The sequence below is a fragment of the Zosterops lateralis genome (assembly GCF_965231275.1).
Source record: "Zosterops lateralis genome assembly, chromosome: 33".
Lineage (NCBI taxonomy): Eukaryota > Metazoa > Chordata > Aves > Passeriformes > Zosteropidae > Zosterops > Zosterops lateralis.
This window is the reverse complement of record NC_139793.1, coordinates 3,917,517-3,939,310: the sequence shown is the minus strand read 5'-3', so window position 1 is coordinate 3,939,310 and position 21,794 is coordinate 3,917,517. Positions and strand designations below refer to the sequence as shown.

The 21,794-nt window shown below is 63.1% G+C and overlaps 2 protein-coding genes and 1 long non-coding RNA gene across 3 annotated transcripts; 1 reads left to right on the top strand and 2 right to left on the bottom strand.

Moving 5' to 3' along the window:
* The first annotated feature begins 9 nt into the window (after positions 1-9).
* BBS1 (Bardet-Biedl syndrome 1) lies at positions 10-11,026 on the top strand. Its single transcript, XM_083881321.1, has 18 exons — positions 10-129; positions 215-282; positions 672-706; positions 1,247-1,531; positions 1,658-1,704; positions 2,212-2,250; positions 2,720-2,792; positions 3,222-3,350; positions 3,857-3,862; positions 4,092-4,198; positions 4,883-5,003; positions 5,770-5,943; positions 6,975-7,044; positions 7,501-7,668; positions 8,248-8,375; positions 9,758-9,892; positions 10,257-10,334; positions 10,928-11,026. The coding sequence occupies exons 1-18, from the start codon at positions 110-112 to the stop codon at positions 11,000-11,002; spliced, it is 1,758 nt and encodes a 585-aa protein (XP_083737447.1). The 5' UTR covers positions 10-109; the 3' UTR covers positions 11,003-11,026.
* A 111-nt stretch (positions 11,027-11,137) lies between these two features.
* LOC310921174 lies at positions 11,138-11,492 on the bottom strand. Its single transcript, XR_014592097.1, has 3 exons — positions 11,421-11,492; positions 11,214-11,384; positions 11,138-11,182 (listed from the first exon to the last, which is right to left on the bottom strand). It is a non-coding gene; the product is annotated as an uncharacterized lncRNA (long non-coding RNA).
* Positions 11,493-12,896: 1,404 nt separating this feature from the next.
* On the bottom strand, positions 12,897-20,245 carry CNIH2 (cornichon family AMPA receptor auxiliary protein 2). Its single transcript, XM_083881279.1, has 6 exons — positions 20,149-20,245; positions 18,644-18,712; positions 17,622-17,669; positions 15,609-15,721; positions 14,117-14,260; positions 12,897-13,004 (listed from the first exon to the last, which is right to left on the bottom strand). The coding sequence occupies exons 1-6, from the start codon at positions 20,227-20,229 to the stop codon at positions 12,977-12,979; spliced, it is 483 nt and encodes a 160-aa protein (XP_083737405.1). The 5' UTR covers positions 20,230-20,245; the 3' UTR covers positions 12,897-12,976.
* Positions 20,246-21,794: the final 1,549 nt, after the last annotated feature.

Here is a 21,794-nt window from a genome sequence, read left to right as displayed (position 1 = left end):
GGCGTGGCCAGGCAAATCGCGAAGCTAATTGGTTTATAGAGCTGGTGGGAGTGGCTTAGTGTACACGTCACTTCCGGGCGGCAAATCCCCGCGTTGCCGTGGCAACGCGATGGCGGCGGCTGAGGAGAGGTGGGGGAGGGGCGGGTTTTGGGGGGTTTTGGGGGGTCCCAGTGTTTAAATTCGCTCCTCCCTTAACGTTTAGACCCCCCCGCAGCTCTTCGCTATGGCTGGAGGCGCACGAGGACCCCCTGGCCGGGCTGTGCAGCTTCCCGGGGTGCATGGGTGAGAGGGGGGCGTCGTGAGGGGGGCTCTGGGTGAGGGGGGTCTCTGGATTTAGGGAGGGGGTCCCTGAGCGAGGAGGGGTCTCTGGGTGAGGGGGGGTGTTATGAGGGGTGGTCTCTGGGTGAGGGGGGGCGTTGTGAGGAGGGGTCTGCGGGTGAGGGAGGGTTTGGTGGGGGTCTCTGGGTGAGGGGGGGCGTCCTGAGGAGGGGTCTCTGGGTGAGGAGGGGGTTGTGAGGGGGGTCTCTGGGTGAGGAGGGGTCTCTGTGGGAGAGGGAGAGAACTGGGGGGTTTCCCCTGGGTGGAGGAGGGGGAATCCCTATTGGGGGTCTGGGGGCTCCCCTGGGTGTGTGGAGGGTCCCCTGAGCCCCCCCCCCCCCCTCCTCTTTCAGCCCTGGTTGATCTCCATGGAGACGGCGACCACAAGGTGATTTTGGGGGGGGGGTCCCTGGGGCATTTTGGGGGGTCATTGGGCTGTTATGGGGAGTCCCTGGGGTGCTCTAGGGTACTCTTGGGGGTCCCTGGGGTGCTCTGGGGGATCCCTGGATGCTCTGGGTGGTCCTCAGGGTAGTCTGGAGTGCTCTGGGGGGTCCTGGGGCGCTCTAGGGGGTCCCTGGGCTGTTCTGGGATATCGTGTGGGGTCCCTGGGGTGCTCTGGGGGGCTCTGGATGGTCCTTAGGGTGCTCTGGGATGCTCTGGGTGGTCCTTAGGGTGCTCTGGGGGGGTCCCTGTGTGTTATGGGCTGTTCTGGGATATTCTAGAGGGTCCCCGGGGTGCTCTGGGGGGTCCCCAGGGGTGCTCTGGGGGGTCCCAGGGGTGCTCTGGGGAGGGGTCCACCCCTCTAACCCCCCCTTTTCTCCCCCCAGCTGGTGGTGGGGGTCCCTCGGGAGCCGGGGGGTCTCTGGGGTGCTCTGGGGGGTCCTGGGGAGGGGTCCACCCCTCTAACCCCCCCTTTTCTCCCCCCCAGCTGGTGGTGGGGGTCCCTCGGGAGCCGGGGGGTCCCCGCCTGGCCGTGGTGAGGGGCGCGGGCTCCATCTCCAGCCTGGCTCTCCCCGAAGCCCCCGCGGGTCTGGGGGCGTTCGGCCCCACGCTGGGGGGTCCCGGGGGGGGTCCCGGGGGGGGTCCCGCGGTGGTCGTGGCCGCCGGCCCCGCCCTTTACGTCTACAGGAACCTCCGGCCCTTCTTCAAATTCTCGCTGCCCCCCCGAGACCCCGAACCCCTGGAGAGGGACCTGTGGCTCCAGGCCCAGCAGGTTCGGGGGGTCCCGAGGGGATTTTGGGGGACCCCTCCTCAATTTGGGGCACGCCCCGCTCTCCTTGGAGGAGTTTGAGTCATTTTAAAGTTTTTTTTTTTTTGGTTTTTTTTTGGGTTTCTGTAGGATCAGATCGACCCCCTGATGCTGAAGGAGATGTTGGAGGACTTGAGGTGAGGGAGACCCCGAAATATTTGGGGAGGGGGGTTCTAAATAACTGGGGAGGACCCCGAAAATCTTCAGGGGGGGCACCACAAAATATCTTTAAGGGGGAACATTTTGAGTCCTTTTGAGGGGGGATTTTGAGTCCTTTTTTTGGTAAATTTGGGATTTTTTAGGGGGAATTTTGGGTCCCAAAAATTCTGGATCAATTAAGGTGGGGGTCACCCCAAAAATCTTTGTTGGGGGGACATTTTGGGTCCTTTTTGAGAGGGAATTTTGGGTCCTTTGGGGGGAAATTTTGGCTCCTTTGGGGCAAATTTTGAATCCCAAAAATTCTGGATCAATTGTGGTGGGGGGTCCCCAAAATTCTGGGTGATTTTGGGGGGTGGGGGAGGCACTTGGGCTCATTTTGGGGGGTCCCAAAAATCTGGGTCCCTTTTGGGGGCCCCATGGGCCTTTTTTTGGGGTGGGGGAGGCCACTCTGAGCCCCCCCTTGAGCAGATTTTGGGGGGTCCCAGGGACAAGGCCGAGGTGCCCCTGACGGCGCAGTCACTGCGGTGAGTGGGGGGCTTGGGGGGGTTTGGGGGGTCCCAGAGGTGCTGGGAGTCCCTGGGGGGGGGGTCCCAGGGGTGCTGGGGGGGTCCCTGTGGGGTTTGGGGGGGTCCCAGGGGTGCTGGGGGTCCCTGGCTGGGTCATGGAGGGGTCCCAGGGGTGCTGGGGGTCCCTGGCTGGGTCATGGAGGGGTCCCAGGGGTGCTGGGGGTCCCTGGCTGGGTCATGGGGGGTCCCAGGGGTGCTGGGGGTCCTTGGGGGGGCTCAGGAGGTGCTGGGGATCACTGGAGGGGAGGTCATGGGGGGTCCCAGGGGTGTTGAGGGGGTCACTGTGGGGTTTGGAGGGGTCCCAGGGGTGCTGGGGGTCCCAGGGGGGTCCCAGGAGTGCTGGGGGGTCCCTGGGGAGGTCCCAGGGGGGTCCCTGGGGGTCCCAGGGGTGCTGGGGGTGCGATGGGTGCCCCCCGTGCCCCCCCAGGCTGCTGGCCCTGTCCCCCCCCGAGCTGGGGCCCTTCGTGGCGCTGCACAAGGGGCGGCCCCTGCAGAGACAGGTGGGTGTCACCTGTGTCCCCTCCTGGGTCACCTGTGTCACTTCTGTCCCCTCCTGTGTCACCTCCTGTGTCACCTCCTGTGTCACCTGTGTCCCCTCCTGTCCCGTGTCCCCCTCATTGCCGGTGACACCTTTGGGGACACTCACACGGGGGGGGGGGTCCTGAGGTGACCCCGTGTGACCCCCCCATGCCCCCCTGGTGTCCCCCACCCCATGACCCCCTTTTGACCTCCCTATGACCCCCATGACCTCCCTGCTGTCCCCCACCTCTGTGACCCCCCCCATGACCCCTCAGTGTCCCCCATACCCCCCCCATGAACCCCCCAATGATCCCCATGACCCCCCTATGACCCCCCCTCGCTCCATGACCCCCCACGACCCCCCCCCATGACCCCTGTGACCCCCCTGTGACCCCCCCATGCCCCCCCAGACGGTGGTGACGTGTCTGGGGGCGCTGCCCCGGGGGGGTCCTGAGGGGACCCCCGAGTGTCCCGTGGTGGGGACGGAGGCCGGGGACGTGCTGGTGCTGGACCCCGAGGCCTTCACTGTCATCTGCAAGGTGGGACCCCAAAACAGCCCCAAAAACACCCCAAAACACCCCCAAAAACACCCAAAAACACCCCTGGGACCCCTAAAACACCCCCCAGACCCCCTGGGACCCTTAAAACACCCCTGGGACCCCCAAAAACACCCCTGGGAACCCCAAAATTCCCCCCAGGACACCTAAAAACACCCCTGGGAAACCCAAAAACACCCCTGGGACAGCCCAAGATACCCCTGGGATAACCCAAAAACACCCCCGGGACCCCTAAAAACACACCTGGGACCCCTGAAACCCCCCTGGGACCCCCCAAAATGCCCCTGGGGAACCCCAAGACACCCCTGGGACCCTCCTAAAACACCCCTGGGACTCCCTGGGACACCCCAAAATACCTCTGGGACACCTAAAAACACCCCAAACTCACCTGGGACACCCCAAAATCCCCTCTGGGACCCTTTTGAGTGCCCCCAAACCCTCTGGGACCACCTTGGGTGCCCCCCTGACCCTTTTTTGGGCCCCCCCAGGGCTGGGTACCCCCCTGACACTTTTGGGTGCCCCTTGACACCTTTGGGGACACCTTTGGGTGCCCCCTGACCCTTTTTTGGGACCCCTTTGGGTGCCCCCTGACACCTTTGGGAGCCCCCTGACCCTTTTCGGGTCCCCCTGACCCCTCTGGGGACACCTCTGGGAGCCCCCTGACTCCTCTGGGAGCCCCCTGACCCCTTTGGGAGCCCCCCTGACCCTTTTTCGGCCCCCCAGGGCTGGGTGCCGTCGCCCCCCGCCTTCGTGGCCCCGCGGGGTCCCGGGGACGGGCGGTGCCGCCTGGGCGTGGCCTGCAGGGACGGGACCCTGCGGGGGCTCAGCCGGTGAGGGGTCCTGGGGGGTCCTGGGGGGTCCTGGGGGGCTTTGGGGGGTCCTGGGGAGGCTCAGCCAGTGAGGGGAGGGAAATTGGGGGGCTTGGGGGGTCCTGGGGGGGTCCTGGGGACTCAGGGAGGCAAAACTGGGGGGATTTGGGGTGAAATTTGGGGGTTGGAGCTGAAACTGGGGGGCTTGGGGGGTCCTGGGGGGGCTCAGCCAGTGAGGGGAAGTGAAATTAGGGAGGTTTGGGGTGAAATTTGGGGCTCTTTGGGGGTCCTGGGAGGGACTGGGGGGCTTTGGGGGGGCTCAGTCAGTGAGGGGAGGGAAATTTGGGGGGCTTGGGGGGGTCCTGGGGGAGTTTGGGGTGAAATTGGGGGGCCTGGGGGGCTTTGGGGGGGCTCAGCCAGTGAGGGGCGGTGAAATTTGGGGGATTTGGGGTAAAATTGGGGGGCTTAGGGGGTCCTGGGTGGGGTCCTGGGGACTCAGGGAGGCAAAACTGGGGGGATTTGGGGTGAAATTGGGGGGTTAGAGGTGAAATTTGGGGGATTTGGGGGGGTTTGGGGGGGTCCTGGGGGCTCAGCTGGGGAGGGGGAGGTGAAAATTGGGGGAGTTGGGATCAGAGGGAGTTTGGGGGTCCTGGGTGGGTATTTTGGGGTTATTTTGGGGGGTTTATGAGGATTTTTGCCCCCCAGGTCCCGGGAGCAGGGCAGGGTCCTGGGGGTCCTGGGCTCCCGCCCCGCTGGGCTGATCCCCCAGGACGGGGGGCTCCTGGCTGCCACTGCCGACGGGACCCTGCAGGCCTTCAGCGCCCAGGTGACCCCAAAGACCCCCTAAATACCCCCAAAATTACCCCAAATCCTTCTATGATCCCTGAAACCCCCCCTAAACCCCTCTGGGACTTTCCAAAACCCCTCTGGGATCCCCAAAATACCCTCCAAATCCCTCTGGGACCCCCAAACTCCCCCTCTAATTCCCCCCAAACCCCTCTGTGACACCCCCAGACCCCTCTGGGCCCCTCTTGACCCCTCCGGGACCCCTAAAATTCCCCCATAACCCCTCTGGGACCCTCCCAAACCCCTCTGGGATGCCCCCAGCCCTCTCTGGGACCCCTCCTGACCCTTCTGGGACCCCTCAAATCCCCCCCAAACCCCTCTGGGACCCCTCAAATCTCCCCCAAACCCCTCTGGGACCCCTCAAACCCCTCTGGAACCCCTCAAACTCCCCCCCAAACCCCTCTGGGATCCCTCTGGGCCCCTCTTGACCCCTCTGGGACCCCCAAACTCCCCCTCAAATTCCCCCCAAACCCCTCTGGGAACCCTCCAAACCCTCCCAAACCCCTCTGCGACCCCCCTTGACCCCTCTGGGACCCTTCAAATCCTCCCCACACCCCTCTGGGACTCCTCAAATCCCCTCCAAACCCCTCTGGGACCCCCCCAAACCCCTCAAATCCCTCCCAAACCCCTCTGGGATTCCCCAAATTCCCCCCAAAACCCCTCTGGGTCCCCCCCAGGACCCCCCAAACCCCTCTGGGACCCCCAAAAACCTCTCTGGGACCCCCCCTGCCCCCCGTTGTCCGCAGGGCCGGCGGCAGTGGGCGCTGCGGCTGCCGGGCCCGGTGTCGGCGCTGGCGGGGGCGGCGCTGCCCGGGCGGGGTCTGGGGGCGGCTCTGGTGGCCCTGGGGACCCCCCCGGGCCCCTCGGGGGAGCTGCGCCTCTACCGGGGCAGGACTTTGCTCTGCACCATCGCAACTCAGGTGAGGACACCCCAAAATGGTCCGAAAATAATCCTAAAATGTTTTATGATTTCGTCCTGGGGGCCCCAAACCTCCTGGGAGCCTCAAAACGGAGGTGGGGACCCCCAAAACCTGCCCCAAATATCCCAAAATATCCCCTAATTTCATCCTGGGAAACCCCAAACCTCTTGGGACCCCCCAAACCCCCCTAAATACTCTTAAAATCCCCCCAAATCCCCCCCAAATATCCCCTAATTCCATCCTGGGAGCCCCAAACCTCCTGGGAGCCTCAAAACAGAGGTGGGGACCCCCAAAATCTGCCCCAAATACCCACAAATCTCCCTTAATTCCACCACGAGACCCCCCCAATTCCCACTTGGGTGTCCCCCACCCACCTTTGGGTGCTCCCTACAGATCCCTGGGCGCTCCCCACCCACCCTTGGGTGCCTCATGTGTATCTGGGTGCCACCCCTTTGTATTTAGGTGCCCCCTACCCACCCTTGTGTGCCCCCCGTGTATTTGTGTGCCCGACACCCACCTTTGGGTGCTCCGTACCCACTCTTGGGTGCCACCCCCTTGTATTTGGGTGCCCCTCCTCACCCCTGGGTGCCCCCCACCCACTCTTGGGTGCCCCCCCCGTGTATCTATGTGCCACTCCTTTGTATTTTGGTGCCCCCTACCCACCCTTGGGTGCCCCACTCTCACCCCTGGGTGCCCCCCACCCACCTTTGGGTGCTCCCCCCTTATATCTGGGTGCCACCCCTTTGTATTTGGGTGCCCTTTACCCACCTTTGGGTGCTCCCCCGTATATCTAGGTGCCCCACCTTCACCCCGGGTACCCCCTACCCACATTTAGGTGCCCCTTACCCACCCTTGGGTGCTCCACCCTCACCCCTGGGTGCCCCACCCACATTTGGGTGCCCCCCACCCACCTTTAAGTGCCCCCCACCCACCTCTGAGTGCCCCCCGTGCATGTGGGCACCCCCCACCCACCCGTGGGTGCCCCACCCTCACCCCTGGGTGCCCTCCACCCACCCTTGGGTGCCCCCCAGGAGGTGGTGACCGGGCTGTGTTTCGGGCGCTACGGGCGGGAGGAGAACACTCTGCTCTGCACCACCCGCGGTGGGTGGGGGGCACCCAGGGGTGCCCGGGGGAGGGTCTGGAAATGGGGAGGGGGGCCTGGGGCTGGGGGAGGGGCGGAGGGAGCACCCAGGGGGGCTGGGGGGGGGAGGGGTGCACCATTGGGGGTGGGGAGGGGGTCCCATGGGTGGGTGGGGGGCCAGGGGTGGGTCCCATGGGTGGGGGGTGTCCCAGAATGGAGTCCTATGGGTGGGAGGGGGTCCAAAAATGGGGTCCTGGGGGGTCCCATGGGTGGGAGGGGGTCCAAAATGGGGTCCCATGGGTGGGAAGGGGTCCCAAAATGGGGGTCCTATGGGTGGGGAGGGGTCCCAAAATGGGGATCCCATGGGTGGGAGGGGTCCCAAATAGGGGAGGGGGTGGGGGCACTGATGGGAGGGGATTTGGGGGGAGGGGTCCCATGGGTGGGGTGGGGGGTGTTAAGGCGCTCCCGGCCGGCAGGGGGCGCGCTGTCGATCCGGATGTTGCGGCGCCGCGCGGATTTGGGGGGGGGTCGCGGGGCCGGGGGAGGGGGCGAGGCCCCCCCCGCGCCCCTCCCCCGCCTGCCCCTCCCCCCCCGCACGCGCCTCTTCGTGGATCGGGCCCTGAGGGAGCGCGAGGACGCCCCCCGTGAGCGGGGGAGGGGCACCCATGGGTGGGGGGGGAGAGGGGGGGGAATTGGGGTCTGGGGTCTTTATGGGGTGACGGGTGGGGGGGCACCCATGGGTGGGGAGATTTGGGTCTGGGGTCTTCATTTGGGGGGGTCTGTGGGGGAGATGCAGGGGGGGCACCCATGGGTGGGGGGCACCTATTTTTGCGGGGGATTTGGGGTCTGGGGTCTTTATGGGGAGGGTGTATGGGGTGTAGGGGGGCACTCATGGGTGGGGGGATTTGGGTCTGGGGTCTTCATTTTGAGAGGGGGAGTTGTGGGGTGAGGGGGTGCACCCATGGGTGGGGGGCACCTATTTTGGAGGGGGGCAGAGATTTGGGTCTGGGGTCTTCATTTGGGGGGTTATGGGGTGGGGGGTGCAGGGGGGGCACCCATGGGTGGGGGGCACCTATTTTGGGGGTGGGACTTGGGTCTGGGGTCTTTATTTTGGGGAGGGGGATCTCCAGGTGGGGAGACCACCCCTCCAATGTCATTTGAGGGGGGGTCTCCCCGGGTTTATTTGGGGTGGGGGTCTCACAGCACCCATGGGTGCCCCCCAGGGATGCACGGGCGGTTCCAGCAGGATCTGGGGGGGCTCCGCCTGGGGGCCGCCCGCGGCCTGGCCCGAGCCCTGGGGGGGGGCGCCGCCCCCAAAGGGGGGGACCCTCCCCTCACCCTGACGGCCACCGTGAGTCGGGGGTCCCCAAAAATGGGGGGAAGACCCCAAACTGGGGGGACTGGGAGGGGGGAAACCCCAAACTGGGGACACTGGGAGTGGGGGGACCCCAAACTGGGGACACTGGGAAAAGGGAAAACCTAAACTGGGGGAACTGGGAGGGGGAAATCCCAAACTGGGGGAACTGGGAGGGGGGAAACCCCAAACTGGGAGGGGGGGGACCCCAAACTGGGGGGACTGGGAAAAGTGAAACCCCAAACTGGGAGAACTGGGGAAGGGAAAACCTAAACTGGGGATATTGGGAAGGGAGGAAATCCCAAACTGGGGGGACTGGGAGAGGAAAATCCCAAACTGGGACGGGAGAAACCCCAAACTGGGGGAACTGGGAAAGGGAAATCCCCAAACTGGGGGGACTGGGAGAGGGAAAACCTAAACTGGGGATATTGGGAAGGGAGGAAATCCCAAACTGGGGGGACTGGGAAAAGGGAAACCCTAAAATTGGGGGGACTGGGAGAGGAAAATCCCAAACTGGGGGAACTGGGAGTGGGGAAACCTCAAACTGGGGGGACTGGGAAAGGGGGAAATCCCAAACTGGGGGGACTGGGAAAGGAGAAATTCCAAACTGGGGGGACTGGGAAAGGAGAAATTCCAAACTGGGGGGACTGGGAGGGGGAAAACTCCAAACTGGGGGAACTGGGAATGGGAAAACCTAAACTGGAGGGACTGGGAAAAGTGTGAACCTCAAACTGGGGACACTGGGAGGGGAAGGACCCTAAAATTTGGGGTCTTGGGGGGGGAGTTCAAAGGAATTTGGGGTCCCCTGTGGGATTTGGGGTCCTGGGAGGGAACTTGGGGGTCCCTGAGGGGAATTTTGGGGTCTTGAGGGGGGAATTTGGGGTCCCTGGGAGGGAATTTGGGGAGGTTTTTGGGGTCTTTGTGAGATTTTGGGGGTTCTCAGGGTGGGTTTTGGGGTCCTTGAGGGGGATTTTGGGGTCTTGGGGGGGAATTTGGGGGTTCCCTGTGGGATTTGGGGTCCCCAGGGGGAATTTGGGGGTCCCTGGGGAGGTTTTTGGGGTCTCTGTGAGATTTGAGGGGTTCTCAGGGTGGATTTTGGGGCCCTTGAGGGGGATTTTGGGGTCCCTGGGGGAGTAATTTGGGATCCCAGGGGGAATTTGGGGGTCGCTGTGGGATTTTAGGGGTTCCCAGGGTGGATTTTGGGGTCCCTGAGGGGGATTTTGGGGTTCCTGAGGAGGATTTTGGTGTCTTTGGGGCAGAATTTTGGGACATCCCCAAGGGAATTTTGGGGCGATTTGGGATTTCTGGGGGCTTTGAGGCTCTTGTGAATTTTGGGGAGTTTTTTGGGGGTCCCTGACCCCCTTTTTTACCCCCCCCAGGTTCAGGGGCTGGGCCCCCGCCTGCGCCTCACCCTGGGGGTGCTGCTCCCCGGGGGGGCCCCCCCGACCCCAAACCTGGTGCTGCTGCTGCGCTGCCACCCCCCCCCGAAACGGCTGCAGCCCCCCTGCATCAAGGTACCCCAAAAATACCCCAAAATACCCCAAAAATACCCCAAAAATACCCATAAAATCACCCCCGAAACGGCTGCAGCCCCCCTGCATCAAGGTACCCCAAAATCACCCAAAATATCCCAAAAATACCCCAAAAATGCCCCAAAATAAACCCCCGAAACGGCTGCAGCCCCCCTGCATCAAGGTACCCCAAAAATACCCTAAAATAACCCTAAAACAGCCCAAAATAACCCAAAATAATCCCCTGAAACGGCTGCAGCCCCCCTGCATCAAGGTACCCCAAAATCACCCAAAATATCCCAAAATAACCCAAAAATCCCCCAAAATCGCCCCTGAAATCCCCAGTTTTGGGCTCTGTCCCCCCCAGGTGCCGCTGCTGCTCCCGGGGCTCCGGTACCTGTTCGGGACCTGGCTGGAACCGGGGGGGGGCCCGGGCAGGATCCAGGTGAGGGGGGGACACACCTGGGGACACCTGGGACACCTGGGGGGTCAGGACACACCTGGGGACACCTGGGGACACGTGGAGACACCTGGGGACATTATGAGGACACACCTGGGGACACCTGGGACACCTGGGGGGTCAGGACGCACCTGGGGACACACCTGGGACAGCTGGGGACAGGATACACGCCTGGGGACAGGGGACACACCTGGGGACAGGAGACACACCTGGGGACAGGGGACACACCTGGGGACACCTGGCGGGGTCAGGATGCACCTGGGGACATGTGGAGATACACCTGGGGATGGGACACACCTGGGGACACACCTGGGGACACACCTGGACATACCTGGGTGGGGGTGAGGACACACCTGGGGACAGGTGGGGACACACCTCAGGACACCTGGGGACATTATGGGACACACCTGGGGACACATCTGGGGACATTATGAGGACACCTGGGGACACACCTGGGGACAGTTGGGTACACACTTGGGGTGCTCAGGACACACCTGGGAACACACCTGGGGACACCTGGGGACAGGAGACACACCTGGGGACACACCTGGGTGTGAGCAGGTCCCTCCCCTCCCCAGGTGCTGGTGCTGGCCCCGGGCCGGGAGGGGCCGGTGCTGACGGCTCAGGTGGGGCTGCCCCCCGTGGCCACCTGAGACACCTGGGGGACACCTGGATGTCACCTGTGGCACCTGGGACACACCTGGATGTCACCTGGGTCACACCTGAGACACTCGAGTGTCACCTCTGGCACCTGAGTGTCACCTGTGCCCCCTGTGGTGCCCACCTGAGACACCTGAGGGACACCTGAGTGTCACCTGGGTCACACCTGTCACCTGGACGTCACCTGTGTCACACCTGAGGGACACCTGAACGTCACCTGGGTCACACCTGAGACACTCGAGTGTCACCTGGAGCACACCTGAGTGTCACCTGTGTCACACCTGGAACCTGAGAGGCACCTGTGGCACCTGTGACCCCTCACCTGTGTCACCTGTCCCTGGTGTCACCCAGCACCTGTGACCGCTCTGGTGTCACCTGTGTCACCTTTCCAGTGTCCCCTCCCAGTGTCACCTGTGTCCTCTCACCTGTGTCCCCTCACCTTTGTCAGTATCACCTGTGTCCCCTCACCTGTGTCAGTGTCACACCTGTGTCCTCTCACCTGTGTCCCCTCACCTGTGTCACACCTGTCCCCTCACCTGTCCCCCTCCTGTGTCCCCAATAAACCTCCCGGTGCTGCAGCCGCGGCTCATTGGGGGACACCAGTGACACCAGTGACCCATCCCAGTGCTCCCAGTGTCACCAGTGCCACATCCCAGTGTCACCAGTGTCACCAGTGCCACATCCCAGTGCTCCCAGTATCGGCTGGGAATCCACCACAGTGTTCCCAGTGCTCCCAGTGACCCATCCCAGTGTCCCCAGTGTCACATCCCAGTGCCACCAGTGTTCCCAGTGCTCCCAGTGTCACCAGTGTCACATCCCAGTGTCCCCAGTGCCACCAGTGTCACATCCCAGTGTCCCCAGTGCCACCAGTGCTGGGTGAGAACCACTCCCAGTGCTCCCAGTATCAACTGGGAATTCACCACAGCGTTCCCAGTGTCCCCAGTGCCACCAGTAACCCATCCCAGTGTTCCCAGTGCCACCAGTGTTAGGTGACAGCCACCGCCAGTGTCCCCAGTATCCCATCCCAGTGCTCCCAGTATCCCCCCAGTACCCTCCCAGTGCCCCCCAATGCCCTCCCAGTGCTCCTCCAGTGCCCCCAGTGCTCCTCCAGTGCCCTCCCAGTGCTCCCAGTGCTCCCCCAGTGCTCCCAGTGCTCCCAGTGCCCTCCCAGTGCCCTCCCAGTGCTCCCAGTGTCCCCCCAGTGCCCTCCCAGTGCCCTCCCAGTGCCCTCCCAGTGCTCCCAGTGTCCCCCCAGTGCCCTCCCAGTGCCCTCCCAGTGCCCTCCCAGTACCCCCCCACCGCCCCCCCAGTCCCATCCCAGTGCTCCCAGTAAGTCACTGGTGCCATTTGTCTTTATTGAGCCACGACACAAACCCAGCGGGGAATGAACTGGGATGAACTGGGATGGACTGGGATGGACTGGGAGCCGCTGGGCCAAACTGGGAGCTGCCCCCCCCCGCCCCTCCCCCCCCCGCTCCCCAAATTGGGGTCATTGCGGCAGCTCGGGGGGAGGGGCGGGGGGGAGGGTCCCCAAAATCCGGGGGGGGTCCCCAAAAATCCAGGGGGGTCCCCAAAATCCGGGGGGGGTCTCCAAAATCCGAGGGGGGTCCTGGGGGATGGGGGGACCCTGGAGTTTAGGGGGGGCTCGAGGGGGTCCCCAAAATCCAGGGGGGTCCCTAAAAGCCGGGGGGGGTCCCCAAATCCAGGGGGGTCCCCAAATCTGGGAGGGGGTCCCTAAATCCAGGGGGGTCCCCAAAATCCGGGTGGGGGTTCCCCAAAATCCAGGGGGGTCCCCAAATCTGGGAGGGGGTCCCTAAATCCAGGGGGGTTCCCCCAAAATCCAGGGGGGGGGGTCCCTAAATCTGGGAGGGGGTCCCCAAATCCAGGGGGGTCCCCAATTCCAGGGGGGTCCCCAAATCCGGGGGGGTCCCGGGTCCAGCGGCGGGGGGGGCCGGGGGTGCCCCCCCTCAGAAGCTCACCAGTGTGTACACCATACTGGGGGGGGAGGGGCAAACTGGGGCTCCCAGTATGGCCCAGTGCCCCCCCCCGCTCCTCCCAGTAACCCCCCAGTTCATCCCAGTGCCCCCCCCGCTCCTCCCAGTAACCCCCAGTTCATCCCAGTGCCCCCCCCGCTCCTCCCAGTAACCCCCAGTTCATCCCAGTGCCCCCCCCGCTCCTCCCAGTAACCCCCAGTTCATCCCAGTGCCCCCCCTGCTCCTCCCAGTAACCCCCCAGTTCATCCCAGTGCCCCCCCTGCTCCTCCCAGTAACCCCCCAGTTCATCCCAGTGCCCCCCCCGCTCCTCCCAGTAACCCCCAGTTCATCCCAGTGCCCCCCCTGCTCCTCCCAGTAACCCCCAGTTCATCCCAGTGCCCCCCCTGCTCCTCCCAGTGCCCCCCCAGTTCATCCCAGTGCCCCCCCACTCCTCCCAGTAACCCCCAGTAACCCCCCAGTTCATCCCAGTCCCCCCCAGTCCCTTCCAGTCTCTCCCAGTTCCCATTGCAGTGCCCCCAAATCTCTTCCCAATTCCTCCCAGTGCCCCCTGAGAATCTCCCAGTCCCTCCCAGTATCCCCCAAACACCCTCCCAGTCCCTTCCAGTGTCCCCCCAGTTCCTCCCACTCCCCTCCCAGTCCCTCCCAGTATCTCCCAGTCCCCTCCAACCCTTCTCTGCTCCCCCTAAACACCCTCCCAGTCCCTCCCAGTCACTCCCAGTGCCCTCCCAGTACTCCCCCAGTCCCTCCCAGTGTCTCTCAGTCCCCTCCCAGTGTCTCCCCAATGCCCCCCAGTCCCCCCACTCCCCTCCCAGTGTCTCCCAGTCCCCCTTGATCCCCTCCCAGTCACTCCCAGTCCCCCCCAATCCGTCCCAGTGTCCCCCCCAATCCCCTCCCAGTCCCTCACAGTGTCCTCCCAGTCCCTCCCAGTCCCTCCCAGTCCCTCCCAGTCCCTCCCAGTGCCCCCCAGTGCCCCCCCCAGTCCCCCCACTCCCCTCCCAGTGCCCCCCAATCCTCTCCCAATCCCCTCCCAGTCTCTCCCAGTTCCTCCCAGTTCCCCCAGTGTCCCCCCAGTCCCCCTCACTCCCCCCCAGTCCCCCGGCGCCCCCAGCTCACCTGTACAGGTAGTAGAAGAAGGAGAGCAGGTAAAAGGCCAGTTTGCACCAGGCCTCCTTCTGGCAGTAGCCCAGGATATCGGCGTCCATGATGGACACGGCGTCAAACAGACCCTCCGAGCCGTCGGCCGGGCGGTGGAAATACCTGGGGACACCCCGGGGACATTGGGGACACCACAGGGACAGCAGGGACACCACGGGGGTTATGGGGAGATGTGGGGACACGGTGCCCAAGGGCCCCTCCGAGCCGTCGGCCGGGCGGTGGAAATACCTGGGGACACCCCGGGGACATTGGGGGACATGTTTGGGACATGTTGGGGACACCCCGGGGACATTGGGGGACATGTTGGGACATCACAGAGACATATTGGGGACACCACGGGGACACACTGGGGAGACTACAGGGACATCAGAGACACATTGGGGACACCACAGGGACATTGGGGACACCATGGGGACAGCAGGGACATGTTGGGGACAGCACAGGGACATGCTGGGGACACTTTGGGGACACCATGGGGACATCAGGGACATGTTTGGGACACCTTGGGGACACCACGGGGACATCAAGGACCCACTGAGTGACACTGGGGACACACTGGGGGGACATCAGAAACACCATGGGGACAATGGGGACACCCCAGGGACATCCGGGACCCACTGAGGGGACACTGGGGGGACATCAGGGACACACCAGGGGGACATCAGAGACACCATGGGGACAGTGGGGACACATTGGGGACACCACGGGGACATCGGGGACACCACAGAGACATTGGGGACATCAGGGACACACCAAGGGAACACTGGGGATACACTGGGGGGACACTGGGGACATTCTGGGGACATCGGGGTCACATTGAGGTGACACTGGGGACACCATGAGGACACTGGGGATACCACAGGGGTTATGGGGACACACTGGGGACACCATGGGGACACTGGGGACACTACGGGGACACGATGAGGACATCAGGGACACACCAGGAATTATGGGGGGGATGTTGGGACACACTGGGGACATCAGGGACACACTGGGGATTCTGTGGGGACACTGTTGGGGGACACGATGGGGACATTGGGGACACACTGGGGACATCCCACAACCCCCAGGACCCCCCTGGTGACCCCCCCCAAGCCCCTCCCCGCCCCCCCCCCCAAGGGACAGGCCGAGCCCCAGTGTCACCCCTGGGGACCCCCCAAACCCCCTGAGCTCTTCAGGACCCCCTGGTGCCCCCAGGACCCTCCCAGGAACCCCAGGACCCCCCAGGACCCCCAAATTCCCCCCAGGACCCCCTTTGGCACCTCCAGAGGTGGCAGAGCAGCAGGGGCAGGTTCAGCCCTGGCGTCACCTGGAGCCTTGGGGACCCCCCAACCCTGGGACCCCCAAACCCCCTGACCCCCCAGACCCCCTGGTGCCCCCCAGGACCCCCCAGGACCCCTTCAGGACCCCCCAAACTCCCCTCAGGACCCCCCAGGACCCCCTTTGGCACCTCCAGAGGTGGTAGAGCAGCAGGGGCAGGTTCAGCCCCAGCGTCACCCACTCGGCCGCGCACAGGAACATGAGGCAGAACAGGCCGTGGATGCAGTACTCGGGCACCACCAGCTGGGGGCGACACCAGTGACATCCCTGACATGTCCCCAGGGCCACATCAATGTCCCCAAAGCCACCCCCAATGTCCCCAGGGCCCTCCTCTGTTCCCTGTTCCACCACCAGCAGTACCGGGCACCACCAGGTGGGGGCGACACTGCTGTCACCTCACTGTCCCCAGGGCCACATCAATGTCCCCAGGGTCACCCCAATGTCCCCAAAGCCACCACCAGCAGTACTCGGGCATCACCAGCTGGGGGCGACACCAGTGACATCCCTGACATGTCCCCAGGGCCTCATCAATGTCCCCAGGGCCACCCCCATTGTCCCCAGGGTCACCCCAATGTCCCCAAAGCCACCACCAGCAGTACTCGGGCACCACCAGCTGGGGGCGACACTGCTGTCACCTCATTGTCCCCAGGGCCACATCAATGTCCCCAGGGCCACCCCCATTGTCCCCAGGGTCACCCCACTGTCCCCAGGGTCACCCCAATGTCCCCAGTGCCACCACCAGCAGTACCAGGCACCACCAGCTGGGGGCGACACCAGTGACATCCCTGACATGTCCCCAAGGCCATCCCAGTGTCCCCAGGGTCACCCCACTGTCTCCAGGGTCACCCTGACATGTCCCCAGGGCCACCAGCAGTGGGGACACTGGTGACACTCCCGCCATGTCCCCATTGTCCCCAAGGCCACCCCATTGTCCCCAGGGCCACCAGCAGTGGGGACACCGGTGACACTCCTGCCATGTCCCCATTGTCCCCAAGGCCACCCTCCTGTCCCCAAAGGCCACCACCAGCCATCCTCCAACTGATGGGGACACCAGTGACACCCTGGCCATGTCCCCAGTGCCACCCCATTGTCCCCAAGGCCACCCCATTGTCCCCAGTGTCACCTTTGGGGCTTTTTTTGAGGCGTTTTTGGGGTGATTTGATAAATTTACGGGGTTTTTTGAGGCGGTTTTGGGGTTTTTTTGAGGGAATTTTGGGGTGACTTTGAGGGATTTTGGGGTCCTGGAGGATTGAGGGGAATTAAAGGATCTTTGGGGGGGCCTGGGAAGGTTTTGGGGGTTTTTTTGAAGGAGTTTTGGGGTGACTTTGAGGGGTTTTGGGGTCCATGGGGGAATTGAAGGGTAATAAAGGATCTTTGGGGGGGCCTGGGAAGGGTTTGGAGTTTTTTGAGGTGGTTTTAGGGCATTTTTTGAGGGATTTCGGGGGTTTTTAAGGGATTTTGGGGTCTATGGGGGACTTGAGAGGAATCAAAGAGAATTTTTTTGGGGAGGACTTTGTGGGAACTGAGAAGATTTAAAGTTAAAATTGGGGTCTCATTTTGGGGGTGTTCAATTTTTGAGGGGGCTCCAATTTGGGGAAGGGTCGGTTTTATTTGGGGAGGGGGTTTTGGGGTGTTTTTTTGTGGGGGGATTTTGGGGTGGGTTTTTTGGGGAGGGGGGTTTGGGGAAGTTTTTTCCCGGGAGGTTTTTTTGGGGAGGGGGTTTTGGGGTGGCTTTTTTTTGAGGGGGATTTTAGGGTGTTTTTTTTGGGGGAGGGGGTTTGGGGTGGATTTTTTGGGGAGGGGATTTTGGGTGTTTTTTTTGGGAGGAGTTTTGGGATTATTTTTGGGGAGGGAGTTTTGGGGTGGCTTTTTTTTGAGGGAGATTTTGGGGTGGAGCTTTTTTTGGGGGGGGATTTTGAGGTAGTTTTTTCAGGAGGGGTTTTGGGGTGGGTTTTCTTGGGGGTTTTTTTTTTTTTTGGTGTTTTTTTGGGGGAGGTTTTTTTCGGGGGGATTTTGGGGTGGCTTTTTTTTGATTTTTTTTTTAGTGTTTTTTTTGGGGTCGCTTTTTTTCGGGGCGTTTTTGGAGCAGATTTTATTTGTGGAGGGTTTTTTTGGGCTGTTTTATTTGGGGGGGGGTCCCCACCTTGCGCAGGAGGCAGCAAATCCTCTCGATGTTTTTCAACCGTTCGCGCTGTGGGGGGGGAGAGAAATTTGGGGAGTCTCAGGGGGGTCCCCAAAACCTGGGGAGGGTCCCCAACCCCTGAGGGCCCCCCCGGATTTGGGGAGGGGCTGTGGGTGCCCCTCCCCCTCCTCAGAGGGTGTTTTTTTTTGGGGGGGGGGGGGGGGAGGGGGAGCAGGAATGGGGCCGGGGGGGGGGTGGGGGAGGGGCCGGGCCCGTCCCGGTTTTTGGGGGGCTAAAAATAGATCCCGACCTCGATTCCTCCCCCCCCGACCCAGAACAACCCCCCCCGCTGCCCCTCCCCCACCCCTGCAGCTGCCCCTCCCTCCCCCCACCCCTGGGGGGGGGGATTTTGGGGGGTCCTGGGGGGGTTTGGGGGGTCCTGAGGGGGTTGGGAAGGTTTTTTTGGGGGGGTTGGGGAGTCTGGAAGGGTTTTGGGGGTCCCAGGTGTGTTTTTGGGGGTCCCAGGGGTGTTTTGGGGGTCCCTGGGGGGGTCCTGGAGGGGTTTTGGAGGTCCCAGGGGGGGATTTAGCGGGTCCTGGGGGATTTTAGGGGGTCCCAGGGGTGTTTTGGGGTGTTTTGGGGGTCCCAGGGGTGTTTTGGGGTTTTCATGGGTGTTTTTGGGGGTCCCAGGGGTGTTTTTGGGGGTCCTGGGGGTGTTTTGGGGGGTCCCAGGGGTATTTTGGGGGTGTTTTTGGGGGTCCCGGGGATGTTTTAGGGGATCCTGAGGGCGTTTTCCGGTGTCCTGAGGGTGTTTTGGGGGTCCCGGGGGTGCTTTGGGGGGTCCCGGGGGTGTTTTGGGCTGTTTTTGGGGGTCCTGGGTGTGTTTAGGGGGTCCCAGGGGTGTTTTGGGGGTCCCGGGGGTGTTTTCGGGTGTCCTGGGTGTGTTTTTGGGGGTCCCAGGGGTATTTTGGGGGTGTTTTTGGGGGTCCCGGGGGTGTTTTTGGGCTGTTTTCGGGGGTCCCGGGGGTGATTTAACCCCTCACCGCCCGGGCCGGGTTCCCCTGGTCAATCGGGTTCTTGAAGTCGGTGCGGAGCTCGTCAAAGGCGATGATCTGGGGGGGGGGGAGAATTTGGGGAGGGGGCTCCGAGGGGAGACCCCCCTGAGATCCAAACACCCCCTGAGACCCCCCAAAATCCCCTCAAATACCCCCCAAATCCCCCCAGACCCAAATCTGCTCCACAGCCAAGTGGGGGAGGGAAAAGGGGACCCCAAAGTCTCCCCCAGGACCCTCCCCCCCATAAAAAAGACCCCCCAAGACCCTCCCCAAACACTAAATCCCCCCCCAAATCCCCCCAAACCTCCACAAAATCCCCCCAACCCCCCAAATTCCTCCCAGACCCCCCAAAATATCATGGGGAGGGCAAAGAGAGGGGGCGAGGGCATCAAGACCCCCCTAAACCCCCTAAAAACCCACCCAGACCCCACCCCCCCAAATCCCCCCAAAACCGCCCCAAAATCCCCCCAAACCTCCCCCTAAATCCCCCTAAATCCCCCTAAACCCCCCAAAATCCCCCCAAACCTCCCCTAAATCCCCCCAAAATCCCCCTAAACCCCTCAAAATCCCCCCAAACACCCCAAAATACCATCGAGAGGGGGCAAAGGGAGGGGGCCAAGCCACCCAGACCCCCAAAATCCCCCTAAACCCCCCTAAAATCCCCCTAAAATCCCCTCAGCCCCTCAGACCCCCAAAACTCCCCCCAAAAAACCAGTGGGGGGAGCAAAAGGGGGGAGGAAACCACCCAGACCCCCCAAAATCCCTCCAAAATTCCCCAAAAAACCCCCTAAACTCCTCCAGACCCCCTAAAATTCCCCCAAACCTCCCCAGGATCCCCCTGGACCCCCAAAATCCCCCCCAAACCCCCCAGAAAAGGCACCAGCGGAGCCGCTGCATCTGTTGCCATGGCAAACGCCGCCTCTTAGCAACGGCCTTGGCAACGGCCATGGGGGGACCAAAACCCCCCCAAAACCCCCCAAAAATCCCCCAAAATCCCCCCCAGGGGTCTCCCCAAATTCTTCCACCCCCTCCTCAAATTGTTGCCATGGTAACGCCCCCTCCCCCCCCAAAAAAGAAATAAATTCTCCCCCAAAATTTTGGGGTTTCTCCCACCCCCAGGGGGGGGGTTTAGGTGTCAATTGCGACCCCTCCCCAAATTTCCATCCCGGGGTGGTGGGGAGGGGGAGGTTGGGGGCACAATTTGGAGACCCCCCACCCAAAAAAAAAAAAAAAAATCCCCCTCCCCCTTTTCTCCCCTCCCCCTCCCCCTTTTTTTTTCCCCCTTTTTTAGGGGGTTTTGGGGGTTCAATTTGAAGACCCCTCCCCAAAAATAAAATTCCCCCTCCCCTCTTTTTTTTCCCCCCATTTTTGGGGGAATTTGGGGAGACAATTCCAGGTGTTTTTCCCCCAAATTTTTTGGGGTGCCCCCACCCCGGAATTTTTTTGGGGTACCCCCCCCAAAAAATTTAATTTGGGGAGGGGTCCCGACTTACGTGCCAGATGACGAAGAAGATGAGGGAGGCGCAGAGCACCAGGGTCAGCATGTAACAGAAGGCGGCGAAGGTGAACGCCATGATGGGGGGGGAGGGGCGCGGGGGGGTGGGGGAGGGGTGGGGGAGGGGTGGGGGGATGTGGGGGGGGGGCTCAGCCCCGGGGTCCGGCCATGGCGGGGGTCTTGGGGGGGATGGAGAAAAGGGGGAGCCCAAAATAAACGTTACCGGGAATTGGGGCCGGCGGCCGCCATGGCCCGCCAGAGGGGCGGGGCTTAAAGGGGGCGGGGCTTTGGAGGAGGCGGGGCTTTGATTGGCGGTGCTTCAAGGGGCGGGGCTTTGAGGAGGCGGAGCTTTGATTGGCGAGGCTTAAAGGGGCGGGGCTTTTGGGGGCGGAGTTTTGATTGGCGGGGCTTCCAGGGGGCGGAGCTTTGAAGGGGCGGGACTTCCAGTGGGCGGAGCTTGAAGGAGGCGGAACTATGACTGGCGGAGCTTACAGGGGGCGGAGCTTGGAGGGGGCGGGGCTTGGATTGGCGGGGCTTACAGGGGCGGGGCTTACAAGGGGCGGGGCTTGGAAGGGGCGGAGCTTTGATTGGCTGTGCTTACAGGGGGCGGGGTTTAAAGGGGCGGGGCTTGGAGTAGGCAGGGCTTTGGTTGGTGGAGCTTCCAGGGGGCGTGTCTAAGAGGGGGCGGAGCCAAGAGGGGCGGGGGCTTGGGGTGGGCGGGGTTTAAAGGGGGAGGGAATTGAGGTGCTGTAGGGGCGTGGTTTTAAAGGGGGCGTGGCTTTTGAAGGGGCGTGGCTTTTCCACAGCCGTGGCTTAGAGGGGCGTGGCTTTGGGATGGGCGTGGTTAAAATGGGGAGGAAATTGAGGGAGGGGCTGTAGGGGCGGGGCTTGAGGGGACAGAGCTTTGGGATGGGCGTGGCTTAATGGGGAGGGGCTTTGAGGAGGTGGGAAAGGGGGCGTGGCCTTAGGGGAGGTGACACCTGAGTGACACCTGGGTGACCCCACCAGTGACATCTGTGACACCTGAGTGACACCTGGGTGACCCTTTTGACACCTGTGACACCCCTGGGTGACACACCTGTGACTCCCCCCCCAGTGACACCTGTGACCCCCATGTGACCCCTGAATGACCCGTGTGACAACTGTGACCTCTGTGTGACCCCTGTGCCACCCCCCCCTGTCCCCACCCCCCCGCGGTGGCTCTGGGAGTGTCACTGTCCCCTCGAGTGGCTGCAGGTGACACTTGGGGACAAAAGCCACCCGTGAGGGACACCGGGGACACGCCAGGGTGTCCCTGTCACCCCGATGCCACCCCGGCCTGGTGTCACCGTCACTGTCACCTCTGTGTCCCCAACAGTTGTGTCACCCCCCCCCATGGCCACTGTCACCCCCCAGGGTGGCACCAGGACAGGGGACACGGTGACACGGGGGTGGTGACATCGGGCCCTTGGTGTCCCCTCCCCCCTCCCCCTCCCCCTCCCCCACCGCGCGCGCGGGACACCCCGGGGTGGGGGAGGGGCGTGGGAAAATAATCCCAATTGGGGGAGGGGCAGAGGGGACCCCAGGGTGGGGACCAGGGTGGGGGAGGGGCTGGAAGGACCCCAGGGTGGGGGAGGGGCGTGGGAAAAAATCCCAATTGGGGGA

Excerpts from the sequence above, each read along its gene's own strand:
- BBS1 (XM_083881321.1), top strand. The coding sequence starts at position 110 with ATGGCGGCGGCTGAGGAGAG. Across the intron at positions 7,669-8,247 it reads GGAGCGCGAGGACGCCCCCC|GGATGCACGGGCGGTTCCAG; the intron begins GTGAGCGGGGGA and ends GGTGCCCCCCAG. Across the intron at positions 9,893-10,256 it reads TGCAGCCCCCCTGCATCAAG|GTGCCGCTGCTGCTCCCGGG; the intron begins GTACCCCAAAAA and ends TGTCCCCCCCAG.
- CNIH2 (XM_083881279.1), bottom strand. The coding sequence starts at position 20,229 with ATGGCGTTCACCTTCGCCGCCTTCTGTTACATGCTGACCCTGGTGCTC. Across the intron at positions 17,670-18,643 it reads AGGGGAACCCGGCCCGGGCG|CGCGAACGGTTGAAAAACAT; the intron begins GTGAGGGGTTAA and ends CCCCCCCCACAG. Across the intron at positions 15,722-17,621 it reads TTTGCTGCCTCCTGCGCAAG|CTGGTGGTGCCCGAGTACTG; the intron begins GTGGGGACCCCC and ends TGTCGCCCCCAG.